This window comes from Porites lutea, chromosome 5, assembly GCF_958299795.1.
Source record: "Porites lutea chromosome 5, jaPorLute2.1, whole genome shotgun sequence".
Taxonomy (NCBI): Eukaryota; Metazoa; Cnidaria; class Anthozoa; order Scleractinia; family Poritidae; genus Porites; species Porites lutea.
In genome coordinates, this window is record NC_133205.1 from 6,203,515 (window position 1) to 6,231,261 (window position 27,747).

The 27,747-nt window shown below is 39.9% G+C and overlaps 2 protein-coding genes and 1 long non-coding RNA gene across 3 annotated transcripts; 1 reads left to right on the top strand and 2 right to left on the bottom strand.

Annotated features, from left to right (window-relative positions):
• Positions 1-6,497: 6,497 nt before the first annotated feature.
• On the bottom strand, positions 6,498-10,600 carry LOC140938831 (uncharacterized). Its single transcript, XR_012165569.1, has 2 exons — positions 9,966-10,600; positions 6,498-8,145 (listed from the first exon to the last, which is right to left on the bottom strand). It is a non-coding gene; the product is annotated as an uncharacterized lncRNA (long non-coding RNA).
• Positions 10,601-12,487: 1,887 nt separating this feature from the next.
• Positions 12,488-13,622, top strand: LOC140938551 (histamine H2 receptor-like). The gene has a single exon (XM_073388038.1). It carries the CDS (start codon positions 12,510-12,512, stop codon positions 13,551-13,553), a length of 1,044 nt encoding a protein of 347 aa, XP_073244139.1. The 5' UTR covers positions 12,488-12,509; the 3' UTR covers positions 13,554-13,622.
• Positions 13,623-14,723: 1,101 nt separating this feature from the next.
• Positions 14,724-26,557, bottom strand: LOC140937218 (uncharacterized). The gene is made up of 11 exons (XM_073386753.1): positions 24,787-26,557; positions 24,602-24,678; positions 23,873-23,984; positions 21,126-21,204; positions 20,073-20,105; positions 19,726-19,829; positions 17,527-17,692; positions 16,946-17,023; positions 16,754-16,822; positions 15,789-15,871; positions 14,724-15,231 (listed from the first exon to the last, which is right to left on the bottom strand). The coding sequence occupies exons 1-11, from the start codon at positions 26,414-26,416 to the stop codon at positions 15,140-15,142; spliced, it is 2,523 nt and encodes an 840-aa protein (XP_073242854.1). The 5' UTR covers positions 26,417-26,557; the 3' UTR covers positions 14,724-15,139.
• Positions 26,558-27,747: the final 1,190 nt, after the last annotated feature.

Below are 27,747 nucleotides of genomic sequence, written 5' to 3' on the forward strand. Positions count from 1 at the left end.
GGCGTGAAAAGATCTGGGCCAACAACAACAATGTATTTATTTCAAGAAATATAAAGTTTACAATTTTATGTCCTGCAAATAGCTAAAATGCTAATCTAGGCAGGGCAAGACTTTAAATAAAGTTACCACCGTTTCCTAGTTTCAATACAGAATCAATCGTGCAAGGCCTTAAGGCAACAAGCATAGGGTCTGGTTATAGGCGTATGTTAATGGTTTTATTAGTTAATAGTTAGCGCTCTATACATTGTTTTAAAAGTGTGTCAATTAGACACATTCTCTTTCATTCTGTTTATTTTCAGAGACTACTACTGGCTCCTGTATAGATTAAATAATTTTCTCTACACAGAAAAAAATATCCTGAGAACCATAAATCAAGTGTTATTGTCAGGTAATGTTACTAAACAAGCCAGCATTTTATTCTACCGGCGCACCACTGAAGACGTCTTACTCTCCGCCCAGGCACCTGAGATCTCAGCTGCAGATAGACCAGACAACATCATGAGGTATGATCGCTCTGCAGAAAGTGATAGCTCGAGATCGCTGTTGAGCAGCTCTTTCGCCACCTATGTATATATATATTTTTCAACTCAAAAGAACTTTTGATGTCCTCACGACTACGTAAGACAGATAAAGCAATAGGGTTAAAAACCTTGAGTACGTTAGGAATGTTGGGTACTTGTCGAATCTGTAGTTGATGACAATCAGGACAATTGAAACAAAGCTGTGAAAAAAGAAAACCGCTAGTCAAAAAGGAGTGACCACCGCAGCATGTTGAATGCAATTAAGATAACTTTAAAACAAGTATTATCAATGTCTTCGGGAATGACTAATGAAAAACGACTAAACTAAGTATTAATATAATGATTAGCGAACTTGAGCTGCAGTTGTATGCGGAAGTGGGCAATGACTTGTGGTGGTAAAAAAATACCATAGAAAGGAAAACAAAGGTCTGTAAACAACTGCTGTGATGAAGTGTCACGGAACAAATAAACAACAAAGCAACCGAGAAAAAAGACGACAAACAACAACTCACAGCAGTTAACGCACGAAAACCGGCCCAAAAGTGACAACTTTCTGAGAACAGTTTAATCTCGAGAATTCTGTAAACGCCTGAACTGACAATGTTATCTAAACTGACTGAACACTGATTTGATGAATCTACACTGTAAAACCACCGAAAAATGTTATGGTTAGGCGGAGTCACATGGTTCATTGTTTTGTGAAAGCTACCAGTTTTTGCTGCAAATAGTGACCCCGAAAAAATTCAATGAAGAGGAATAGTCTAGACCAAGTTCAGACCAAAATAGGCAAAGGCTGTACCCGTTTTCAGACCAAAAGGGCGCCAAAAAACATACCCTCTGAGGCGGCGCATACCTATAAGGAAACTATAATTAAGGGAGTAACGCCCCGGATGAGTGAAGTCCACGGGCGGGGGTTTCAGAAACCTTGCAGGCTTTTTTTGCTGATCAAACAGCCTTTCAGCAGTGTTTGTTTGTACTAAATATAGGAAAAACAATGGCTGGAATAAATACTCTACTTAAGACAAATCATGTAGCCAATCTGTTCACCATGCAATTAATTTCGCTGCCAAAAAGGTTATTCATGAGCGAGAGCTTCCAAAATTGGGCTGTTATTGAAAGCATTTTGAGTTCAGTAAATGCTCTAGTAACAAAACGATTTCGCTTTTTTTTTTTGTAGTTCTTTACATAATGATCTTTTGTTCCTTTGGGATGCAGACACGGCATCTCAAAACAAATCTGTCATATCATTTTCGCGATAAACTTTGCTTAAAGGATCAGACAAAACAGATCGGGTCCATTTGCCAGTGTTAGCTGGTCCTATCAAATGCCCGACAGTGAGGAATGGAGCAGGCGACCACAGGTAGCCCAGTCTTCTTGCGTGTGATCATCTTCATCATCTCGCTTAGGTTGGTAAAAGCCAGTTAGGCAACACACCAACTACTAACAACATATAAAAGTAAAAATTACATGCAACAATAAGTAGAATGAAAATAAAGTAGGGTTATGGGCTCCTGAACTAAGGTATTGTAGTTCTTAAATTCTTCAAAAATACGAGGTATATTGGGGAGGAGCTGATTCCAATCTCTAGCAGTTCTTGGGAAAAAAGGAAAACTCGAACAGAAGCTTAAGTCAAGGCATCAATTTACATTTCCGAGATCCTTGCTTTAGTCAGGTTTTTCATGTACTATCATCCGCAAATCCCACGGCAGCAGCAGCATTCAAAACACAGGATACTTGACGAACGTGTTTGACTTCTAAGTTTGCGTTGGCCATGGCGTTTTTTTAGAGTTAATAAAAGGTAACAGGAATAACTTATTAATGTTTTCCGTTGTTGAGGTTAAGTAGAATTTAGTTCGAGGCACGATCGCGATTTTTACATGGCAAGGTTAACGTTTCATTGATGGCAGCATCGCGGCCTGTTAAAGACTCAGCACTCACAGAAATTATCCTCAGAACGCAAAAACTTAACTTCCACGATCTGCGTTTTTGGTTCGAAGTTGGATTCCATTTGAACATGAGACAGAATTCGCTTTGTTGTGGGTACTAATCTGCTAAGTAAACACCTCCTCAAAGGCCACGTAAAACCCAGGAAGAACCACTTTTTAAGTGTCACCTTTGCTCGTCTTGCTGAGTGGACTGGAAAATTTTCAACAATAACGGAAATCATGAACTGAGGTGGTAGACAGCCTGACTAATCTTTTTCAAACGGTACTATTTTTTTTAAAAAAGGGCATATTTTCCCATATTATATATGCGTGTGGACGTCAATAGGAAGTGCGTCATGGCCAAACAAGAATAAGTTTTAAAAAAAAGTCTTACTGCCTACTATTTTTGATGGCATTGAATGATTAATGTTAAAAGAACGTAAATATAATTTGAGTCTTTTGGTAAACTTGGATTGTTGCGATTTATGCCGCCGAGCTGAGTGATTGAATGCTGAATAAATCATGAGACAACTGCGATTATATGACTTGCCTACATGCGGTTAACCTTTTTCTCCTCAAGTCCCGTAGACTATGATGTTTGGTACCTCAAGAACTAAAAGAATTAAATGCCCATAATCGAAAGTCAGCCTGTAGTTTCCACCTAATTATGATGGAAAAGTCTGCAAGATGGAGATGGGTTCAACTAGAATTTGGGCCTTTGAGCTCTGAGTCCAGATACCGTAAAATTACGAAAATAAACCCGCCATGTATAAGCCCCTTCAAATATAAGCCCCCCAAACCGGTAACGAAAAAAACCCTCCGTTAAATCGCCCTCCAAATATAAGCCCCCCCCCGGGGGGGGCTTGTACTTGGAAATTGCCCTCAAATAAGCTTCAAATACAAAGTAAAACATAGCAAAAACGGTAAATTTACTTGCATCTGTAAGGCTAGCCCAATCGATTTTAAAACGCAAATCTCCCTCCGTTGTTAAGCCCTTCGGAATATAAGCCCCTCGTCAAGAAGGGTCAGTTCTGACAAGTGGAAAGCGACTTACTCTGTTCCTGACCCGATAACAAATCAAACTGGAGGTAAATATGGGTTACCGAGTAGCATGAAAATTTTGCGGAAGTTTTATTTTGCGGATTGGCGATTTTTTGTGGTTTGCGGGAACAAATTTTTGCGGTTCGAGATGACTGAAATTTCTGGTGGGAACTAATTTTTGCGATTCTCTGTTCAAGTAGCAGAGTATTCTTCTGGTGGGAACTAATTTTTGCGATTCTCTGTTCAAGTAGCAGAGTATTTAAGTGGAAGAAACCTTAATATGGTATTTTCAACTTTTATTTTACGGTATGTTGAGTCAAAGTTCACGCTACTTACATATTAAATGGAGAATAACACGGTAATCACTGTAATATCTTACTGCACAAAGGGACTGAACAACAGCAAAACAAAGCAAAAGCCTATCCCTACCATACACAACAATTCCATTAAAAGCAGAGTTTTTAATTTGACTGAAGGGAGTAAATTTTTGCGGCGTTTTATTTTGCGTTTTTTTTTCTGCGGGAACTAATTTTTGGGGATCGAGGTCAATCCGCAAAATTCGCAAAAATTAGAACCCGCAAAACTTTCATGCTACACAGTACAAATAAATTGTCTCATGTCCGCGAATTACATGTATAATACTCGTAGTCCTCCATTATCTCGTAATCTAAAGGTTAACCCTCTAAGTCCTTTCAAGCCTGTTTATTCTCCAAAGTGTTCTCTATATTCATTTAAAACTGGAGATGAACAGAATTTGCTAGTCTACTAAGACCTCTTTTTCACACTAGCTCACAGATCTTTCCTTTCATCGCTCTTAAACTGTTTGATTAAGCAGTGATATTTTCAAGGAGAAACTGGACGCTGGTCGTTCTAAGAGCTTTTTTCCTTAAAAGGCATAAAAAGGGTAACAAGCTAAGAAAACGGATAGAAACTATTCTTTCTGAACCCAGTACGTGTAAAAGTGAAAGTCACTGACTTACTGCAACCACGTTCATTCCTGTAAAGCTGTCTATTTATTTCCACGAAATTAACCTTTTCAGGGATCCAGTATTTTTCCAGTTTCTAGTTGTTTTTGTTTTTATGAGGGTAACAATACACCTTTCACGGATCAATCATGAGGGAGAAGAATTTCAAAGTTATTTTGGCTGCCTTACATCACCCTTTTGACACTGATGAATTTTCAGTCAACAAATTGGAACGTTCGATTCCGTCATACCAGATGGAGGTCATTTATTTCGAAATGTTCGCCAAGTGGGCAGCACTGAGACTTTTCGCCTGAAACACCTGAAAGCACTTCAAGTGCGAAATATATCTTTTCACCGACGACTTAAGTGGATGAATCAGGAAAATCTACTAGTTTAATAGTTTGGAATGATCTCTGAGTGCCAGAGTGCACTTTCGAATTCTTCGAATAAGCATAGCTTCTCTGTCGAACGGGATATACGTTTCGTCACCACTTTGCGAGGGTCTGTTTGCTCCCAATTAATTTGCAGTCTTTAAAGATAAGGAAAACAATAATTTGACTAGTTGAGAACGGCATAAATGGACAAAAGGACAGACGCGTTCATCGTAATGGTACACTTACGCTTCTCTCCTCGCGTTGCTCCCTACAAAATTATCTTTTTTTCGGGTGAAGTTTTTCTTGGCATTTTTTGCCCTTTTAGTCTCTTACAGTCCAAATTAACTATAGCAATAAACCCGCCAACGATAAGCTACATTTTTATTATACTTATTTAGTATTCGTTGATGAATTCCAAGCCGGTTTTAGATTGATCACCGCAAATCTATTTACCAGCTCGCACTTTTCTTTACCCATTGAGTCTCTGCGATAAACTTCTTATCCACCTTTAACTTTAACATCACACCATAATCTACTCTCAAATTGTTTGAATGCTCTAAAAAACACTCCAAAGTCGCTATAATCAGTCACTGACGTTTCGTGTGTTAGAGTGGGGTGATAAGAGGGTCGTGATACATGGGTACAAATTGAATTTCCTACCTTTAATTTCGCTGAAACCCCACATTCCAGCCCACTGAAATATTGCCTCGATATCTCTTTCGCGGTAACAACTACAGCGCTTTAATACCATGAGGCCAGAGGGTTTATCTCGAGCACAGCGGGATTCTTGGGACGGAGCCGGCCGGACAGCCAACGCCCCTTGGAGGGTCCTCGAGACATGGCCTCGCCCCTGGACGAGGTACCGTAGACATTACCCAACACACGTCAAATTCGTTCCAAGGCCTCTCCGCTAACTCGCACGAGGCTCCTAATTAATATACACCAGTCCCAAGTGCACAGGTGTGGCTCACTTTCAAGCAAAGAACGTGTTTCAAAGAGAATGAGAGCGCTTTTTACGCTTTGTTGAATAATAAGCCCCGCCGCCTCCCGCGCTGCAAGAAAACTAATCCGCAATGTCGCAATGTACGTCATATGGAAGGGTGACCTTTTCTCTCTCTCTCTCTAAAAACTGTATATGAATTATATGGGCTTAAAACCATTCACAATTTCTTCAGAAACCCTCCAGGGCGATCCCCCAATAAGTGCTGACATAAACTAGATGGCACCTTTAACTTTTACACCTTGTCGATCAATTGTCCAAGGCTTCTAGTGCAGAAAGACAATTGTTCTAGATGACATAGATGCTAAATGGTGAAGTTGTATTACCCTTTTTAAGACTCAAGATCCTAGAAACCACACCTTGTTTAGCGGTACATACCCGTTTAGGCCAAATAAGGAAGTGCTGACCCCCCTCCCCACCCCCCCCCCCCCCCTCTCCAGGCCAAAAAAAACAGAAGGAAGCAAAGATGTTTCAAACATTAGTTTTGTAAAGTTTAACAATATTATAGTCGCTGTTAAGGAAGGAGATACATGTAAGAAAGCTTTTTGCAGCATGCCACAACATTACTCGAGATAAAACAGGGCAAGGAAATGAGACAGTTAAAATGTAGGAATTGAGAAGCACGAACAAGAGATAACCCCGAGTATTTCTAACAGACATCAATTGTCAACTTTGTCCAAAAGTGTTGGGGTACCATTTTTATTGAAACCACCAGCGATGTATGTATAGTTGTGTAAAGACATATTCTCCCTCCTGTCTGGCACTTGGGTATCAAACTGAAAGGCCTTCTTCATGAGTTTATCCTTCAGTTGTCATAAGAAGAATCAGACAAGAAAATGATACATCATTGTCTTACAGGTTTACACAGTACAAAAAATTGATATAAGGGGTGCACATCAATTGCGGCTTTTAGATGCAGCATGTGGGACAATATTATATATCCGCCAGTTGCCGTTTAACCCAAGGGTGGCCACCAAATGGAGGATCAACAGTACTGTACTCACAAATGGAACCAAGGAAGGGGAAAGTTAGATGATGCATGTAATTTTAGATATCGTAGGGCGCTTTTGGCTTTCTACGTCACCTTTCCCCATGCTTAGGCAGTGCTGGATCCAGACCTTGAGATGAGGGGGGGAGGCAGTCCCCCCCCACATATTTTTCGGCCCTTCGGGCCTCAGTTTGGTCCAAAATTAAGGGGGGGCAGGCCCCTGCCCTGGATCCGCCACTGTTAGGTGTATGTAGAACATAAGCTTTATCGCGTTCATTGCCTGGTGGATGTAAGATAAGACTCAGCAAACTTAAGCTGATAGTGCACTCACTGTACTTTTCAAACTAGATACTAAAAATTCATACTCGACCTGCCCCCTATTTAACTTTTGGTTCCCTTTCTACTGTGGAGTTTCAAGAAATTAATTTTATACTCAAGACTATTAACTCTTTGATTTCCTTAAACCCTGTCCTATACTAAACTTCCTTAAAAACATCCCCCAACATCAGTGACACAATGTACTCCACCACCAATATTGTTTAAATTATTCTGGTACAAGGTTTTCGTCCACTGAAAATTAAAATTACTCGATTTCCTGATGGATTTCATCTTGAGGTTTTACAGCTTACTTATGGGAGTACACCGGCCCAGGGGTAGGGAAATACCATAAACTGCTGCTTAGAAGCCCCCTCCACTTATAAGACCCCTCAACTTATAAGCCCCCTCCACTTATAAGCCCCCTCACTTATAGACCTATCTACCATCTATTATGAACACTTTGAAGCTTAATTAAAAACCAGTAAATTATAAAAGTTAAATGCAAACCATATTTTGATCAGCACGGCTATAGCTTGTCTTGAAGTACTTTTTCTGTTCAAGTTATAAGCCCCCTCGGATATTTAAGCCCCTGTGTTTATAAGCCCTCCTAAGACCCGTTAAAAAGATACATGTATATAAGCCCACGGGGGCTTACAAGCAGCAGTTTACGATACTAATGTATGTAGAAGGCATGTTCAAATTATTTCACTGACATTTTGACCTGCATTGTTACAATTAGATGACTATGGACTGACATTTAGCTGTCCTTTCCAACCATTTAACCAATGTCGAAGCTCCTTGAGATCATACCCCACAGGTCCAACACGTCCCTCATATGCTATTCTACCATCTTGTACAATATAAAGCCTCTCAGGAAAGGACGCATATGCAGTAAGAGCTTGATTATCAAGAGGATCAACAACAATAGGTACCAAGGGGTCTAGCGATGCTAACATCTGAGCAGCCTGTAAACGATCCTCCATGCTTCTGTGCTCCTTGATTTCATAATTATCCTTATGAAGAATAAGTAACAAAGAGAAATTTAATGCAAATGTGCATGAAGTAAATTATTTGACAACGTTTTGGCACTTTCCAATCAAGGTTGGCTTAAACTCAGTTTTGCTACAAATTGTACTTGTTGTCCTCTACAGTTTTTCCTAAACTTGATATAAGTGGGTTTTTGGACTGGTAGCCAGTATGGTTTTCAGTTTTTCCAGTCTGGTTGCCATTTTGCACTGACATGTCACCATAAACTAACAAACAATTAAACAAACAAAGCTGGGCCGGGTATGATGTATCGGTATTACCACCCAGCTTTGCAAGACAGAAACTTCCAACAGGAGTCTATGAAACAAACACCCCCTAGTATTTGACTTGTTGATGAGCCCTGTGGGGACAAGAAATTGTCAACAGTCATTGTTATTAGGTGGAGCAATATGACACTATGTGGGTGGGGTGGGGCATTTTTAAAAAAGTTTTTTTCATTTCAAGAACTTCATCATCACATTGAAGGAGACAAAAAGGGCCTAAAAACCTGTGCAATGTATCCCTATCAAAGATACCTTTCTTCTCAAGAATATTTGTAGCATTCATTACCATTTTTGGCATGTGCATAAAAATCCCAAGGAGAGTTCTTTATGCACAGCTCTAAGCAGTTCCTGAATGGGCAAGTATACTGACTTTCCATCCCAAAGACCCTAAAGGCTCATTTTCACTAGTGACGGAGTCGGAGTCAGAGTCAGAGTTGCAAACGGAGTCATAAGAGCAAAATGACCTAGTGAAAATCAAAAATCGGAGTCCTGAGTGCATGGAGTCAAAAGCATTACGGAATCGGAGTCAAAACACGTCAGAAGAATCAGAACGTTTCCATTTGTTCTCCCGACTCCAATTATAACTCTGTCGCTTACATTCCACTTATGATCTAGTGAAAACCAGATTGTCGGAGTCGGAAGCAGAAGCAGATGGATAAACCAATCACGATGCACATTCCCACACTCTGTGATTGTTTCTAAGTTATTCTGCTTTTGCTCCTGACTCCGACAACCTGGTTTTCATTAGATCATATAAGCTCTACGCTTCTGATTACGACTCCTACTCCAACTCCGTTGCTACAGAAAACCAGCCTTAAGTGAGACCAAATCTGCAATTTAAACACCTAAGCGATACGACAAGCATCCCTGTCACTTTTATATGGGACCCCCCCCCCCTGGGGGGGGGGGGGGCACTTGGGTATTTTTTGGGTGGGTATGTGCCACCCGGGACTCCAGATTGGCACCCCGTTCTAAAAAAAAATTCCCCTAAAATTTATACCCCATCCTAGAAATGGGCCAATTTTTTATACCCCATTCTAGAATTCGCCCTAAAACTGATACCCCGTTCTAGAAATGGGCCAATTTTTGATACTCCGTTCTAGGGTGCAACAAGAGTATAACACTTTGCTTCAGTAACGCATTGAGCCGTATTTTTAAAAGTAATCTGTCCTTGAATAATTTCAAATGGCTGCTTACAAAACTGGAGCTTTCATGCGTTCGAAATATTATACCCCGTTCTAGAAAACGCCTCTGAAATGGATACCCCTTTCTAAACCAGGGGCTTTAAAATCACGACCCCGTTGGGCGGCACATACCCGTATAGGTAATGTATGGGAGTACCCCCCCCCCCCCCGGGCTTCCCCCGTCCCGGAGGAATTTGAACAACTTTAACTCAGGAAAGGTTCAACGCCGGGAGGTTACCACAGTTCGCAGAGAAGAAGGAAAAGACGAGCACTCACCTTGAACAAACCCTTTGTGTTAAGACCATTTCTATACAGACTCAAACTATCAAAGGATCTTACCCTTATTCTCCAACCTTCAATCGGATGCGCCTCCTCCGTGTAAACGATCAGGAAATCCGCCACGTCATCAAAATCCTTCACGATCTCCTTGAAGTCTTGCAAGTCTTCAATGAAAAGATCTCAAGTGCAACTACCAAAATTCAGAACTAGAGGTCGACCAGCCTTCATGAAGTCCAACAGATTACAAGAAGCGCCCTCCAAAGTTTTAACTTCGCAGTTTGGAGCTTTGTTGCCGAGTTTTGCTTCGTGCTGAAGAGCTAAAAGGTCCTTGAAAACATGACACTTCAGCCGCTGCAAGCTCAATGGGTTCTCTGACCTACCAATAACTTCCTCGGGTTGAATGAGGGACCGAGGAAATTGAAGGAAGTACCAGATTAGTGTACGAAGAAACGTGTATAGCCAGCGTATGTAGTAGTACATGATTGAATATGGACCGCATGGAGTTTCGCGTGACTGGTTTAATTGTAGTCACGGGTCACGTTAAACATTAATCACACATTCAACTTCCAGTCATTTAATTTTGTACTTAGCCTGCGAAAACATCCGTTTCTCCTCGCTCTTCGCCGCTGGGGACGTTTCGACTTACCTTCTTGACTTTTTGTATTCTTTGTTGTTTACCCGCGTCTCAGGCCGTTTTTAAGCGTTTTCGGCGAGTTAGCGCTATTTTGGCGTGCGCAGTGGAACACCAAAATAGCGCTAACTCGCCGAAAACGCTTCAAAACGGTCAGAGACGCGGGTAAACAACAAAAAATACAACAAGGCAATAAGGTAAGTCGATTTTATTTAACAACATAACATTGTTTCTCTCTTTTAAAAAAAACCTTTTACATCCCATACAAGCCTTTGTAAATAACTGTTTGTAACACAACACCGCTCGCAAGCAAGAGTCACGTCGGCGTTCATGTAATGAGCTTGGGCTGCCTGTGAACCACCGGACGAGATTTAAAGGAAATTACTTTACCAGGTTCACTAAGATCTTTGAAATTTCAATATTTACAACTTTTCTAAGTTAAAACTCTGTACACTTTATGTCATATATCGTATGTCAAACAAACATGAAGCGACTTTCAGGCTCAAGAAGAACAACGATGGCAGATTTGTAGGCGGAAAAGATTTTTTCATCAAGCTAGTCGATACAGTATTTTTTAAAAAGAGATAGGTGTACCAGACTGAAAATAGAGATCATAAATTGTCTCTATTTCTATTTTGATTGTACCTTTAACATTTTCAGTTTGATTTAGATCTAGATCAGTCGGCGTGGAGCACATTGTAATTATTATTAGCTGCGAATAAGATGGGATGAGCATTAAAACCACCCCATTCTGCCGAATATCAAACAAAAAAGTGAAACATTCTTTATAGAAAGTTTATTGACTACCGGCGATCATTTCTGAGAAACGAAAAAGTAATTAAAATTTCTGTACATCCCGTAGCCTGTGTACAGCCGCCCCTCCCCTCAATTGAGGGGAGGGGCGGCTGTACACAGGCTATACATCCTGGAGCGCATCTTTTTCTGTTGACCCAAAATCTGCCAAGGCAGAGCAAGCTAAAATAGAAATTTTAGCAGACGTGTGTTTTTTGTTCTTGTTTACTTGCTATGCCCCACCTGTCTGGTTTTTATCCAAAAGTAAATACAGTTAAGTCGATTCGATTCATCAATCACCGGATGAAACAGCGCTCTTTGGTTCGAGAACTGAAATGAGTGTTTCAGTACTGAATGATTGACGGCTGTCACATACAGTTTAGCAGTGTCAACTGCATTTTGTTAAACAAATGGTTCCACATGGACCGCCTCCGTTCAGCATAGCCTGTTCCAGGCTCCGAGATAGTGGTGAAAAGTCGTTCAGTAAAAAGAAATGCGAAAAACGCGCGGGGGCTGGGGAGAGACAGGGCATTTTTCTCGCCGCCACCTCCCCCTTTCCCAAGTTACGCCCGTCTTATTTTCGCTTTGGTCGTTTTAATACGTCCGCATTTTTTTAATACCGAGGCGTTTTCCTTGCGAATACACGAACTCAGCATGAAATCAGGATTTCTTTCAAGTAATGGCACTGAACAATCCGACAAGTTTGATTTTAATTATTAGCTGCGGATAAGATGGATTAGCATACCCCATTCTGGCGAATATCAAACCAAAATGTTGTACATTGTTATTGATAATTAAATTAACCGGCGATTATTTTTGAAAAACGAAAGAAAAGTAATTAAAATTTCTGTATGAGCCTTAGAAGGGCTGGTATAGCTCTTAGCGCATCTTTTTCTGTTGACCCAAAATCTGCCAAGACAAAGCAAGCTAAAATAATATTTTAGCAGGCGTACGTTTCTTTCTTCTTGTTTACTTACTATGTCGCATCTGTCCGGTTTTTATCCCAAAGTAAATAGTTGAGTCGATTAAATCACCGGATGAATGAGCGCTCTTGGTTCGAGGACCCCGACGAGTGTGTACTTTTGGTGCTGAATGATTGACAGCTGTCACACGCAGTTCAGCAGTGTCGGCTGCATAAATAAATGGCTTCCGCATTGACCGTCTCTGACTGTATCAAGTACATGATAGTTTCGTCTTTTAACACCGAGGCGTTTTCCTTGCGAATACACGAACTCAAAATGAAATCAGGATTTCTTTCAAGTAATGGCACTGAACAATCCGACAAGTTTGTTTGTGAACACACTGTATCATTGGGTCTTAAAATGGTGCCCTTTACTCCTTCTGTGATGTTTCGAGTGGTGTCAATTCTCTTGTGTATCATCAATGGTCTACTTTGTCCTATCACAGTCACTGGAAACCTCTTGGTCTTCGCGGCTGTACTTAGGAAAACGGACCTTAGAAATGTAGCAAACACATCGATATTGTGTCTAGCTTTCACAGATTTGCTTGTGGGATTATTCGTTCAACCTTGCTATGTTGTATATCAAGCAAGCAAGCTCGCTGCAATACCACACGACTTCCCATGCGTCCAGCTCCTTATCTATTCGTTTTTAGGGGTAATATGCATATGTATGTCGTTCCTAACGCTTATATTGATATCACTGGAAAGATATATGGCGGTGTTTTATCCATATCGTTACATTGAAAAGGTGAATACCAAACGAGTTATCGCACTGGCTGTCACTTCGTGGTGTGTATCGATTACAGTATTACTGGTCGTGCGCTTTTTATTCGGTATAAACAGCAATCAAGAGACGGGAGTTATATCGTTGATAATAGTTACCAACTTTGTAGTAACGTCTTTTGTGTACTTCAGGATATTTAGACTTGTTAAACGATGTAACGCACAGGTGAACGTCGAAATGTCACACAACACGTCAACATCGGGTTCTCCACCAACTCGGATGCAGTCGAACGAAGGAAAAGCTTCAAAAACTGTGGCCTTTGTCGCTGGAACGTTGTTTCTTTGCTTCGCGCCGACTCTGTGTGCTACTATAGTGGATCAAGCAGGTGTCGCCAGGAAAGATCTTTTATATCACGTGATTTATCCAATTGCTGAGACTGTAGTTCTACTGAACAGCTGTATCAATCCGGGAATTTATGTTTGGAGATGTCAGGGAATCAGACAAAGTCTCTTTGAACTAACACAAACTTGTAAGCGGTAACGAACAGGCTTTGGGTATCGTAAATCCTCTATTAAGCCCCCTGAGGGGCTTATTTAATTACTTCAAACACATTTGAAGGGGAGCTTTATAGAGAAGGGGCAGCCTAGTCCCCTAAGTGTTCTCTCTTGACCCGTTGTCCGCCCGAAGTCTGGGAAAGAGCGGGCGAGAGAACGAGTCTCGAGTCGGCTTAACGAGTCGGCGAGTCTCTCTCGGTGACGTCACGGCTAACGGTAGAGTCCAGGATTAACCGCGCCGAGAACGCCTAGGGACTAGGCTGGAGACGGGGGTAATTTTATTAGGATACCCAGGGAGGTTCCCAATAGGGTTCTTCGATCCCGTAATCCCGACCCAAAATTTCGTTCAATCCCGTAATCCCGATGGTTGTTTTTCGCAACCCAACTGCCGGGAAGGGAAATCCCGGATCCCGAAAAACTTATTGATGACCCCAACCCAGTCTACGGAGGAGAGAGCCAGTTCTCCATAGAGAACTAGAATACAAAGCCGAAAAGTCCAAGGACAAGAAGTAGGAGGTCATGCAACCGAGGATCAAAAACAAATCCGAACTTCCAGCACGTGAATAAACCATCCTGGAGCTTAATTAACCTTAAAGCTTTCCCGGATCAGTCCATCGCCCCATGTATTAAAGGCAATCCAGGATAGTCTTGGATTCTGGATTCCATGCTGTGGATTCCGGATTCCAGGTACTGGATTCCAGTACTTGTCGGTAGAACTTGGATTATGGATTCCAATCGTTAGTGGGATTTCGGATTCCTTGACCTGGACTCCACAACCCAGGATTCCGAATTCCATAAGCAAAATTTTCCCGGATTCCGGTAAGTCCACATGAAGTTTTGCAGTCCAGATTGATTAATACAGTTTATCATTTATTAGTGAACAAAAATTAAGGGGAGGGAAGGAGGGGGGGGGGGGGGGGCTTATTAACTTCCCTTGAAAAGGGAGGGCTTATTAGAGAGAGAGGGCTTGCTTAATTATAGAGGATTTGGGGTATTACTGTACCAGATGATAAGAAAATTCAATTCTGTCCGTATACTGTTTATTTACTGCTGTGGCGGATCCAGGGGAGGGGCCTGGGGGGGCCTGCCTTCTTCTTATTTTTAGACAAAACTGAGGCCCGAAGGGCCGAAAAAATTTTTTTGGAGACCCCTCACCCCCTAATCTGAGGGTCTGAATCCGCAACTGTACTGTACCTTACTAATTGACGTCGATTTGTACTAATTGACGTTGATTGGGCACGGGTGTAAATTGTACCACCTCAGTTGGATCAGCGGAGTTAGAAGAATGCCAGAAAAATATGAAATGAAAATACTACTTACGCCATCCCTCAGGACTTTCTGATGCTGACAAGTCAGCATACTGTGTACATAGTGTAAAATTGAAGACTGAAAGCGAAATCGCCTGACAAAAGTGCCACAAATTGACTGACTTTATTTTCACGAGAGAAATACAGGAAGGCTGTCGCTTCACGCCCGGTTAACATTAAAAATCGTAAACATAAGAGAGAGATATATGCACAATAAAAGAAGTAAAAAAACGTCGCCTCATGAGAATTTATACTTAACCGGGTTCTAACTGGCATCGTTGCTGGATGTGGAAGCCTCGGCTTCCAGTTGAGCTCTCAAGGTCTTGCCATATACATGGTACAGATAGTCCAAAATATCTACAGAAACAGACGATGAAGAAACAGAAAACGTTTAGATACACTAAACGCCCTGAGTTAACCGCTCCTGAAGGCTTATCTGTTTTTTACTGCTCCTGGACTGGGGGGATTATAGAAGAAAAGCTTATAATCAGAGGAGGAGAGCTCAAGAAACTATCACTTGATTACCATATCAGTTAAGGGTAGAAAGAAACTGAAGGAACTTTAAAATTAGTTCTAACATTTGAGTCTGTGGGCGAAATCAAATAACACCATTTCAGCAGTACTTTCACATGGTACTATTTATTTAGTATGTATTTATTTAGTATTCTAACTGTTGAGTGCCTGGATGAAATCCTATGGTGTGACCATTCAAATGAAACCACTTAAGCAGTACTTTCACAAGATACTATCTATTTTTGACTATTTCAGAAAATAAAATTTGACATTTTTTCTTCAATTTTTATCTGTAACGGACTTTCATGTCAGAAGAGTTAATCACCTAAGAGACATCTTGGCAAACTTTATCACAGGAGTTTGGCGTTAAGTAGATTCTGAGAATCTGCAATTTGACGTACCTTCAAACTCCATCTGGTGATAGTTTGGCGCTTTTCTTTTAACTTCTAACCATTTCTTTCGGAGCCACTGAGGAGGATAATTGCTGAAAAACGTAGTTAACTCACGTTAAAGAACGAATGAAGAAACATAAAATCAGAAATACTTAGAAACAAAACTAAACAACAGCTTTTCTCAAATACCCATGTTAAATCAGAATACAGATATAGATAATCAGAATACTGAATTAGGTTGTGTTTTCCTTCCCGTCAGCCCCTGCGATTTTCCTTTTTGGCGAGCACGCCAAGCTTAAACTTTGACCAAAACAGAATTTATTTTAAAATTGTAGAACACAAACGTAAAATCATATTGTTGAGAACCTTCGGGCCGTTTGATTTACTAGCGCGCCTTAGGTAAAAGTTTATTTTCAAGGCACTAGGCAACAAGAAGATAATAGGAACTTCAAGGTCCAAAACCGCGAAGGCAACGAGAACGTCGCTTTAAAAGTGAAATTGCTTTCTTTCAGTCTTTATCGCGATTCTGATTCCATTTCCTACCCAATTACTTAGTCAAATGTTGACGAAACCTCATGAGGTTGAATTCCAAGGGACCGCATCCAAGTTCAGAAGGAGAAGTAAAATTTCGTCGTTGCTTGTTTACGTTCCCCGTAAAACGCAAAATTAGGCATTTTCACGTCGTAGTGGTGCAAAAACGGCAAAGAAATGTACAAAAAAGTGTGATGCACGCGCGAAGTTGTCGTTTGGCATATTAAACCTGGCGTTTTTTTTTTCTTTGACGTCCTCGTTGCCGTTGCGTCGTTGAAGCTTAAAGTCCCTACTACCGCGATGGAAACGCATACGGCAAAATAAAAAGTAAAGATTTTCGTCAATTTTCTTAACACTATATCGCTAGCAGAGATTAGAAAACCACATTTGTAGTATTCTCATCAAAATGATCATTGTTTAGTCCAATATAAGTTTCAGCTCACCTCTTGAAGTCAGATTTCACCTCCATCCAATCCACATCGCATTCTTGGGTTATACCAGAGTTGTATAATCTACCAAAAATAATAAAATAATCCTAAGGGAGAAAACCAAAACCCAACAGAGAACGGCGGCGCAACATTTTCTCTCACACACCAGGGTTGCAGTACACAAACAAGAAATGTTTCCTAACAAACCTTGTGATAAGTCGAAGCTCATTCTGTTTTGTCCACTTTTTCTCCTCTTCATCGTTCATCCAGGAAAGATTTTCTAACCTGAATTAAGGAGAAAAGGCCATTTCTTAGCGTTTTGGAACGTTAAACCTCTCTTGTTTTGTGGATGAAATCCTATGGTGTGGCCATTTAAATGAAACCTCTTCAGTAATACTTTTCACATGATACTATTTGTGTTTCTGCATTTTTAAAAATTACCTTAGGAATTTTTGGTAAACTTTGACTTTGGGCACTTTTGGGTGTGAGAAGGAGAAATATAAATTATCTAGTAAAGGTGGCATATCTTAGGCTTGATTTTTGCTGCTATCTTGGGTCCGGTCTTGTCCCTGAGCGCGGGATCATTTACCGAAAGCGACTGGTAATTAAGCCTAAGCATATTCTTGCCGTTCATATAGCAACCCAAGGTGGCACGTGATATCAAATAAAGAACAAAAACTTGCCAGAAAAAATATCATGGAAGAAATGGTGCCCACTTTATTTTGCCTCCCCCATTTTTCAACTCATTCTGTTAGCCAAAGAACAGATAAAAGCTAGTGTAAACTCACCACTTCCGTCTACACTGTTCAATGTTCCTTGTCTTCACAATTTTTGCCACATCAGGCCAGTATATACCATGGAATGGTACTGGTTGATCTTCAGCTGTTTTGGTGACTTGATAAACTGCTTCTTTAAGGCATTTAACCTCATCCTCTGTCCACGTTCCTCTGCCACCTAATAATAATAATAATAAAAACAAACAAACCGTTTCACTCCTTGTTATTTGTTGTTGTTGCTGTTTTCCTTTCAAAAAATCTCACATAATGCCTAACTATATGCTATTTAAACCATACCTTTCACAATGACCTCCCTCGTACCCAGAAGTCTCTTCGATGAAAATTTACGCTCAGAGGAGGCCAGGGCGGGAAGGAGAAAACGGGCCAGACGCGCCTCGCCTCTCCTTCTTCTCCTTCCCATAGCCCCTTACGTTTTGTCACCCATCGCTCGCATTTCGTGCTCGCCTCACAGCGAAAAATGAGGTGCGTGAGGGGGACGCAGTTACAATGACACATAAGACTAAGGTGACATACACATGTACTCATAATGGTGTACCCCTATACAAACCCTTCCCTTCAACAAGGAGAGTACCAAAATAATAATTTGAAATATATTTTACCAAAAGTAATGGAATCACAAGGTCATAAAAAAGATTCCTAACCACCCTGTGTACGCCGATTTTGCGCAAGTCCCCGATACAGTCCTCCATGACTTCACAGTTCTCCTTAAATTTTAGCTCAGCAAGTAAGGGACCATTCTTGACCGGTAAGGCCAAAAATATACACCAGAGGCACACTCTCATGCGAGGGGAGGGGCTTCGCGTTCATGACGGCTTTTATTTTCAAGAATCCTGTCAACCAATTGACCGAAAATTATTTTAAACACCTCAAGACAAAGAGTTTTACGAATGAAGGTTGCCTTTGCTGTTAGGGACAATTTAGTAACAAAAGTCACGGAAAGTGTTGCTTCAAGCGGTAAACTTTACCAGTTACCGCCTAATAAGGAGAAAACGGTGACTGGTGTAATTCAGGACTGTCACTGTAAGAGCCGGGGCCAGGGATTTGGCTACTATGAGTGTAAACCCCAGCTACTCTTATAGGAAACAAAGGAAAATAGAGCCAAAAGAACTTCGTAGCTGTACAGTTCCCCTCCTACTAATTGCATTTACCCAGAAACTTGAAATTTTAGCCACAGCCCTGTGTAATTATAATTAAATTTCGACCCTGCTCGCCATATAGCCTCCAGAAGCTCAGTGGTTAGAGCCTCCGAACTAGAACTCAGAGGGTCGTGAGTTCGTTTCTCACCTAAAGTTCGGAATTTTATCTCAGCTTTCTGGGGTTAGATTTCTCCATCTTACAAAATATAAAAATTCAGAATGACTTCATATAAGACATAATGCCATGGAAGATGTAAACAAAGTATGAGGTAAGGATCGAGCACCACAAAGCTCTCAGAACAAGTTTTTTGATTCGTTTACAAAACAATAGAGATCTTTAGATTCGAAGATGAGGGGGACAAGATTTAACTAAAAGTTTTTTCGCACATCCTTAGAAAAAGATACCCCAAAAAGCTTCATTTCACTTCTTTTTTTTTACCAGAAAGATTGGAACTGTTATTTTTATTGAAGGGGGTTAAGCCCTCTCTCAATCCCAAAATGATAAAACTTCTGTTAAACATTTGATAACCAGTGTTGCCACTATTACATGTTGGACATTTTTCGCTAAAACTTGTAGTAGAATGATGACAACTATCACATTTTCCCGTGACACTGGTTCCCGTGCATACACTACATAACACTGAGGAAATTCCTGCACTCGTAGTCATCATCTTAGCGGGAATGTCACTAAGATTTCAAATTGCTGGGTAAATACAACAAGTAGGTGAGGAATAAGACAGATAGGGATTTCTTTGGTTCTATTTTTATTTCATTTTCCTATGAAAGTCGCCAGGAGGCATGTTCTTAGGTAGCCGCGGTAAATCCCCTGCCCCCCGCCTCGTAAGAGACAGCCCTTATCTTAGAATCTAAAGGTCTCTACTAAATGAATGGACAAAACAATGTCCTAAGCTTCAAAACGAATAGAAGGTCTGTTTTCAAAGCCCAATGAAAATAGACTAAAAGAAATTTTTGAGAACATGAGGCTCCAGAGGGGTATATGATGGAGTACCATGCCCTCCTGAGGTAATTCCATTATGGGTAGTTCTGTACTAACCTTCAGTGGTTGGCAGCTTTGAGTATTTGCGGTTTACAGACATCCGGCTCCTGCCCAATAACTGGCCAATAGTAACCCAGTCTGCACCATGCACTGTATGTAACCTTAATAAGAAAAACACTAGTGTAAATAAGTGTCCCGGCTCCTGTTGGGCAAAGAGTGCAAAGCACTATCCACCAAATTCAAGTACAGGGGTTGAAAAAGTCATGTTTGGTCAGCCCCGAAAAGCAGACTTTCCTACCAGGGAAAATAACTCTTTCAGATTCACTTGTGGCAAGGATGAGAGTGAACCGTTTTTTTTTTCTTGACTTCTCACATTTTTTGCAAGTAAACTAACATAGTCTCACCTTTTCAGTTCTCTGACTTCTTCTTCAGAGTATCTGATAAAAATTAATGATAGTTATTATTAATACAAAGAGCATCTGTTAGGTCACTAGTGAATCCATAATTTTGTGGGCTGGTTATTTAAAAATATCTTTAACATGTTCTAATGTGAAGGGCAAATTTTGAGGCTGTCAGATGTCAGGTTGAGATGACAGAAGTGTCTTTCTTTTAAAAATTAGGGAGCTTAAGCTAGCAAGAAGACCACAACTGTGAAAGTGTCACTGAAAAATAGAATTGGTGTTCCTTCAAATTTTAACATAATACATTTATTTAGCCTCGCTCATGTCAAATGTATGTGAATTTTCCTGGAGTTGAATTTTTCATCCACATTCAAAAAGAGACAGGCAGTTTCATGGTCCTGTGTTCACTTCCTCTAAGTACAAAATGTCACATCAGGGATTTTCGAGTTGTATTTGCACAGCAGAGTCAAAAAATGTACCAAAATGTATGATATACGACTACAACACCCTTGTTTTTTGACATTCCATCATTGTTGCTCAGGCCACCTACTCACTAAGACTGTGTCATTACTATTCAGCCTCAGAGATCTGTTGACTAATTCTTCCAGAAAAGCAATATTTTGTGAGGATGTCACTCAAGGGTCATACTAACAAGGCTTTCAGATAGGAGAATCATTGAGTATTTTTCACCCTTTCATCCCCAATATCAAATACAAATTCCCCAGCCTGATCTTCATACATTTCCTTGAAGAGTTACCCGAGAGAATTTGATGAAAAATTAAAGCATTTTTTCTTTGGTGATGACTTTACTAATTCTCAAAACCTTTTCGTTTGACTATGAAAGGATATTGTTGGGAGAAAATTGATTTTGGTCACTCTTGGGGCATAAAAAGTGGGCAAAAAGGAATGTGGTTTTAATAAAATGGTTATTGTATAGAAACCAGAGTGGCTATGAGACGAGGCTCCATTGTATGGCCCTCTCAAGAGACCTACACTGCAAGCCTTTCTACCATAAAGTGATGACAATGAAAACTATTAACTAATGATCACACTAACTTTCCAACGTAATTTGATTCATCATAAATTCTCGTTGCACATTTGTAGATAGTGTTCAGTGGTCTCAGTATACCTCTTCCTAGAGTAAAAAAAATTGGAAAAAAAAATTGTTATTATCACCTTCATGTTCAGGTCTGCCCAAATCAAGATCACCTTATTGAATGTCAACTCTTCAATATTATCATTAAGTATTTTATTTTTTATTAGCTTCACCAAAAAAAAACAAACAAACAAACAAATAGAAAGAACATTGGCGGGGACACCACAACAGCTGTGGCCAATTACAGTGGGCCAGGATACTAATAAAAAGAATAAAAAAAAGAAATATTAAAAAAACACAGCGATACAAGAAAAAAATCGGCTACATACAACAAGTTATTTGACGAGACAAGGGACGAGCACTATTACATTTTAACAGATAGACTTCAACGAACGTGGGTCTTCACAATCATAGGAAACAGCTAACGCAAACTTATAATAATTAAAAAATAACCGATTTAAAGGAAGCTAAGGTCTAATTTATTCCTTAAACAATTCCAAATTCTACTAGTTCTAATGAGAAAGGATTTCTGGTACATAGTAGTTTTACATTTCTTAATTATGTATTTATTAACATTGCTGGTTGACGATCTAGTGCGTCTACTGTATTTGCGAGAAAAAAGACAGGCTCGTAGCAGGGGGAGGGGTAGGGGGGGCTCGAGCCCCCACCAGAAATTTTCAGACTTGAATTAAATTCTGCTACAAAAGTGGAATTTTTGTACTAAAATGGACAGCTGTCAATGGAAGCTAAAGTTTCAAAGTATTGTCGATCATAGTAAGATTATGTACTGTTGTTCTTCTGTGCAATTTAGAATTGTGTGAATAAAGGAAATCGTATTTTTGCTCTGCCCAAAAACAACCAACAGTTTTAAAATATTTGCTTATTAAGCATCAAAATAGTCAGAAGCAAAATGGATCAAAATGTACCTATGACAATCCCTGAACTTGACGTCTTGAACTTTATTGGTTTCCTAAGAGGTCCGCCAGTGTAAAATATACTACTGTACTAGAGTAAAACTTAGGTTTTTGGGCGTTTATATTGAAAGTCTTACAATGTCTTCGCAAGAGCCGCCGAAAAAGAAATCCAAACAAGTTGAGAATAAGCAGGGAATACGTTTATCATGGGTAAAACCATGCAGCAGTGACACAGAGCCTGGTGTAGTCGAAGAAACAATCCGTATCAAAGAACAACCCGGAAATGTCATGCCAGCAACCAATGCCGTTAGTGAAAGATCATTTTCAGCTTTAAAGCGGGTGAAGACGTATTTGCGCTCAACAACGGGAGACTCTAGACTGAACAACCTCATGATGTTGCATGTTCATAAGGATAGAACAGATGCTCTGACCCTTGTAGACGTAGCTAATGACTTCGTTGGGGAGAAAGAAAAATGAAAGCAATTGTTTGGCAAATTTTCTGTGAACGATATCCCAAACAAGTTCTCTATTTCGTCAAAGTCAACACAAACGGAAAATTAGAGACACGAACAAAAGTATTGTAGACAAATGTAGTGATCTGACATGTACTAAGAAGTATGCTTTAACCGATGGACCGGAGCAAGGGGGGGGGGATAATGTGGGCCACTCGCTCAGCCCCCCCCAGTCATTTTATGCTTGCTACAGGCCTGCTTAAAGATATAGAGAAAAAAGACGAAATTGGTTTATTTTGTTGAAGGGGTTCATCTTAGTGTCATGTTTTGCTCTATACTTAATCCAGGGAAAAATATTGACATAAACAATATAACATTGCTCATGAATACAATGTAACAGTATTTTTAGAGTGTTGCATGCACTATTGTTGGTTTTCACATGATGTCACTAAAATTCAAACTATAAAAATATCCATCCTACTGAGAGTTTACTTTCATGGTGTATTAGAGCAGCTGTAAACTAATTTTCAAACCAATCTTTGCTTCAAAAGGTTTCTTGGTTTTGTAATAGAGTACGTTTCAATTTCTAAGCTTTTGCGTGACGCAGCATTTACACGACGGCCGAGAGAGCTGTCATTTAGGTTAAAAAAGTGACTTTTTTCGAGGAATTTTGCTATCTAAACAGTTGAAGTATTAGAAAAAGTTTTACTTTAATGTTTATGAGTTCCTCTAGGAGTAAATTCATGCTTTTGTAGCAAAACTCGGTCCGGTAACAGATGTTTCTGTTGATTTCCATCCGCCGTGTTGGAGCTCTTCCAGATGAGCTCCAGCATGGCGTCTCCATACAAAGCTCTATAAATTTAGGTAAAACATTTCCTCGGATATCTCGTATACGAATTATTCCTTCAACCCAAATCTTGGTGAGGGTCTTTGTATATTTACCTCCTTTCCTTTCCCAGATTCTGGACTTTATCTATCGAATCATTTTGATTTTTTTTTTATCTATTTTGAATGGCATGACACTGAAAACCAGCAATTGGTTCTCGTCTATGGTGATAAAAAAATACTGTCAGCATGCAAAGAAAGTAGTGTCCGATAGCCCATGGGTAGTGGATTTTGCTATCAAGCGAGTGATTTTCATTCTTAACCTGCCCGACGGGTAAGTGCTGTTTTTTAAGGAATTTGAGCAAAAAAGAACTGTAAAATCAATTCTGCTTGTCAAAAAGCTTTTGGGACTAGTTGAAATGGTCTCTGGGCTAGTAAATGCTAGCTTCAGCTTGCCCAAATGGCAAGCTGTAAAAATAATTTTCTTTGCACCCTGACTGTACACATTTGACTCACCAAGCTCTTTGTAAAATTCGTTTTGACGACCAAAGCGCTTCCAGAATTTTCTATCTTCCCTGTCTGTACCTGAGCGAAGAAGAATTCTAACTGGATCTGGCAGTTCATACGTCTGGCAGAAACAAAAAAAAATGGTTGCTACAAGTAATCAAGGAACAGTAACCTGCATTTTATTCTCTTTTCATTAATTTGCTTTTTACAAGCATCTGAACTGAATATTGCCTTATGACCAAAACAAACAGACTCACAGTGCCGCTCAAAAGTAAGTTGACAGTCACTCGAGACTCGATCCTCTAGACGTGAGATTCGATTCTCGACTCTTGAAACTTTCGAGGATCGAGTCTCACGTCTAGGGGATCAAGTCTCAAGTTTCGATGAACACAAAGGTAAAAAGGCTTTTCGAGAAGGAAACATTCACACCTTGTGCATTTCATTCAGTCGCAGTCAGAACTCTCTTAGTGACAAACAAACACAGTCGCAAACCAAACACAGTCAACAAACACAAAAGCCTACCTTGAGCCTGCAATAGGGGATGTGCAGAAGCTTGCGCAGAACGTTTTTCCGCCCTGAATATGTGGGTTGAGTTTGTTGTTGGTTTTCTTCCTTGCTCCAAGAGGTTTTTCTCTGGGTATGTACTCCAGAGAACCACTTATTGGATATGATACCTCTAAATTGTTATTTTGTGAATTTATTAAATTACTTATTTTTTGTACTTATTTTATGTATTACCTCCAGAAATTTATCCATATTTGACTGTAGTAATCTGAGTTCCTGCAAAGACCACTTGCCTGTCTTTACCTTGATTCCTAAGTTAAAAAATGATAATACGTGTAGACTACTTACTATACTAATAAAAAAAGCTAATAAATAAATAAACTTTATAACAACAACACAATCACTGGTGCGGTACTTGCCTTTCTCTTTTAAAACCTTTAGCCGTTCCGTGGGAACAGTCCAAGTTTCATGAATTATCTCCGCATGGGCCATTGCCTCTCTCAACTTTTCATTATCTTTTTGCTTTTCTATGCTTTCTGCCATCACAGCTGTTGAGTTACTGACTTCTTTTTCATCGAGTATATTACTAATAGCCAAATCCTGTCCCATTTTTCTTCTCTCTTCTACCTTTCTTTTTTTCTTCTTTTCCTTCTTCTGCTTTTCTTTAACTTTTGGATCCTCTACATTCTCTACCATCTCAGCTCTTGTGTTGATGGCCTCATTTCTATTATTTACACCTGTCATATCCATAATACTCACGTCTTGTTCCCTATGATTGCTCTCTTCTTCCCTTCTCTTCTTTTTTTTCTTCTTCTGCTTTTCTTTAACATTTGGCTCCTCCACATTCTCTACCATCTCAGCTCTTGTGTTGATGGCCTCATTTCTATTATTTACACCTGTAATATCCATAACACTCTCGTCTTGTTCCCTGTGGTTGCCCTTTTCTTCCTTTCTCTTCTTCTTTTTCCTCTTCTGCTTTTCTTTAACATTTGGATCCTCTACATTCTCTACCATCTCAGCTCTTGAGTTGATGGCCTCATTTCTATTATTTACACCTGTCACATCCATAACACTCTCGTCTTGTTCCCTTTGATTGCTCTCTTCTTCCTTTCCCTTCTTCTTTTTCTTCATCCGCTTTCCATTCATTTTATTTCTTTGCTCCACATCATTACTGGTGTCAAGAAGAGACCTTTCATCACCTGATTTTAACATACCTTGTTCACGGCAACCATGCTTGTTTTTAGCCACTTGATTACAAGAAATGCTCTCTTTATCCTGATTTCTAGGAGACGATTTCACCATGTCCATGTAAATATGAGTTGGCAATGTTTCTGTGTTGTGATTAGTATCTACGTCTTCAGTTAAAATAGTCGCTGTTTTGTTTTTCTCTTTCTCCTTGTCCTTCTTTTTCTTCTTCTTCTTTCTACTCTCCCTTTCTTTTTCAGATCCTGACCCTACAACATTATCTATAAATGAACAACCACTACTTGATATGTCCAACACACTTGGCTCAAGGTAATCATACACATTGTCACTTTCTGCTTTTTCATCCATCTGATGGAACTTGTCTCTGCTATTCTTATTTTGCTGCAACTTATGTTTAGTTGTTGTCTGCAAATCAACCTGTACATGATTACTAAAAGACGCCTTTGGTTTCCTTTTCTCCTTATTATCACCATTTTTTGATACGACTAATGGATCAAGTCTCAATCTTTTGTGTTGTTTTTCAGCATCTGAGCCACCTTGCTCCAGATCATCTACGAGATGCCTCTTCTTTGCTTTATTTAATGTCTTCAATGTTGCTTCACTTTCATCAGTTTCATAATCTCCTTTGCCTGATTTAAAATTGTTTTTAGACTTATTCAATGTCTCAGCTACATCATCCCGCGCTTGCTTATTCTCTTTCTTTTTCTTTCTTAATTCATTTCCATCTTGCCTTTCATCATCGTAACCATTTTCTCTTCTTCTTTTCTTCTTCTTTCTGTGATGTTTCTGTTCCACTTGTAAGCCAAACGCCTCCCCATGCAGCTTACCATGCTCTTGGGACATTTCCAAGGTCACTTAATACAGTAGTGGTTAAGTGTTTTCAAGATCTCGATCCCGTGAATTAGTTATTTTAACAGAAGTAGGGTTCCCAAAAAGCTGAAGGCTCTCCCAGACAAGTTGCATTTCCGAAATAGCCGCCATGTTGAAAACAAATACTCCAAAGAATTATGGGACAAATTCTTCTAGTTCCAGGCTTCTCTCTAAGGTCATGCTTCTCGCAGAGAGAGGGTGCTCGCCTATAAAGACGACCGAAACTTTCAAAGAGACTAGATAAAAATTTGGGCAATGAAAACGTGCAACTTGTTTTGCAGCATTGCTGCCAAACAAGTTAATATGCAATGTTAATCGTTTTACCACCCTCGTTCAAATCTGTCATGCAAAAAATCCGCACAGGTTGCTGGAAGTTCTTGCGTGAATTGACCACTCCAGAAAATACCTTAACATACCATAACTGTCTTTGTTGGTCACTCCAAAATTTTACGTAAGCATTGGTTGTCTTTACACTAGGCTGTTAAGTAAAACTTAAGAGCTGCTAAGTTTTCCTTAACCAAAAATTCGTGTGTGAAGGACTAAGTAAAATCTCAAGTAAATTGACTTTGCATCTCATTAAAGCGATTCAAGAAAATTTCAAACGACTTGAAAACCATCCTTATGATCGACTTAGCCGACTTGCAGCTACTTGCGGTTTCTTGAGCTTTGAGAAAGGCGAAACATGTTAATCAATCTTAATTATGCCGCGTGCGAAAATAGCCTTAAGTTAACCTGAAGTAAAAAGAATCGGTTGTGTGTGAAGCTTTATTTTACTTGAAGTAATTAAAATTTACTTGTCTTGAAATATTTCTTAGCTTATTTAGGCTCTAGGGTAAAGACTACCATTGTCTTCAGTTTGTCTTGGGGCCTTTTTAACCCCGAAGGGAAACAACAAAGAGTATTATGGTATGTTATGGTATTAACTGGAGAGGTCAATAATGAATTCTTATTGGATGAAATAACGCGGTAGTCACGCCATACACGTTTCTGTGGCCCGTTTTACCGTACCGTTTCCCTCGCAGCCGTCAACTCCCACAAGGTTCAGGACAGCAACATGGCCGTCGTTATATTCTTTTGGGACACCAATCTGGTAGACGTGACGTCAGGTGTAAACGCTCTATAGGAACCATGTGATCGGGATTTTTTCTGAGGGAGGGGAGACGTCTGTACACAGGCTACCACGTGATAATACACACATAACCCCTCAGAAGTACTTTTTGTATCAGATCTAACTGGAATTTGAAGTATTGGTGATAAAGGAGAGGAGATAAACTGCAGTACTCGATGAAAATACTCCGATGAAA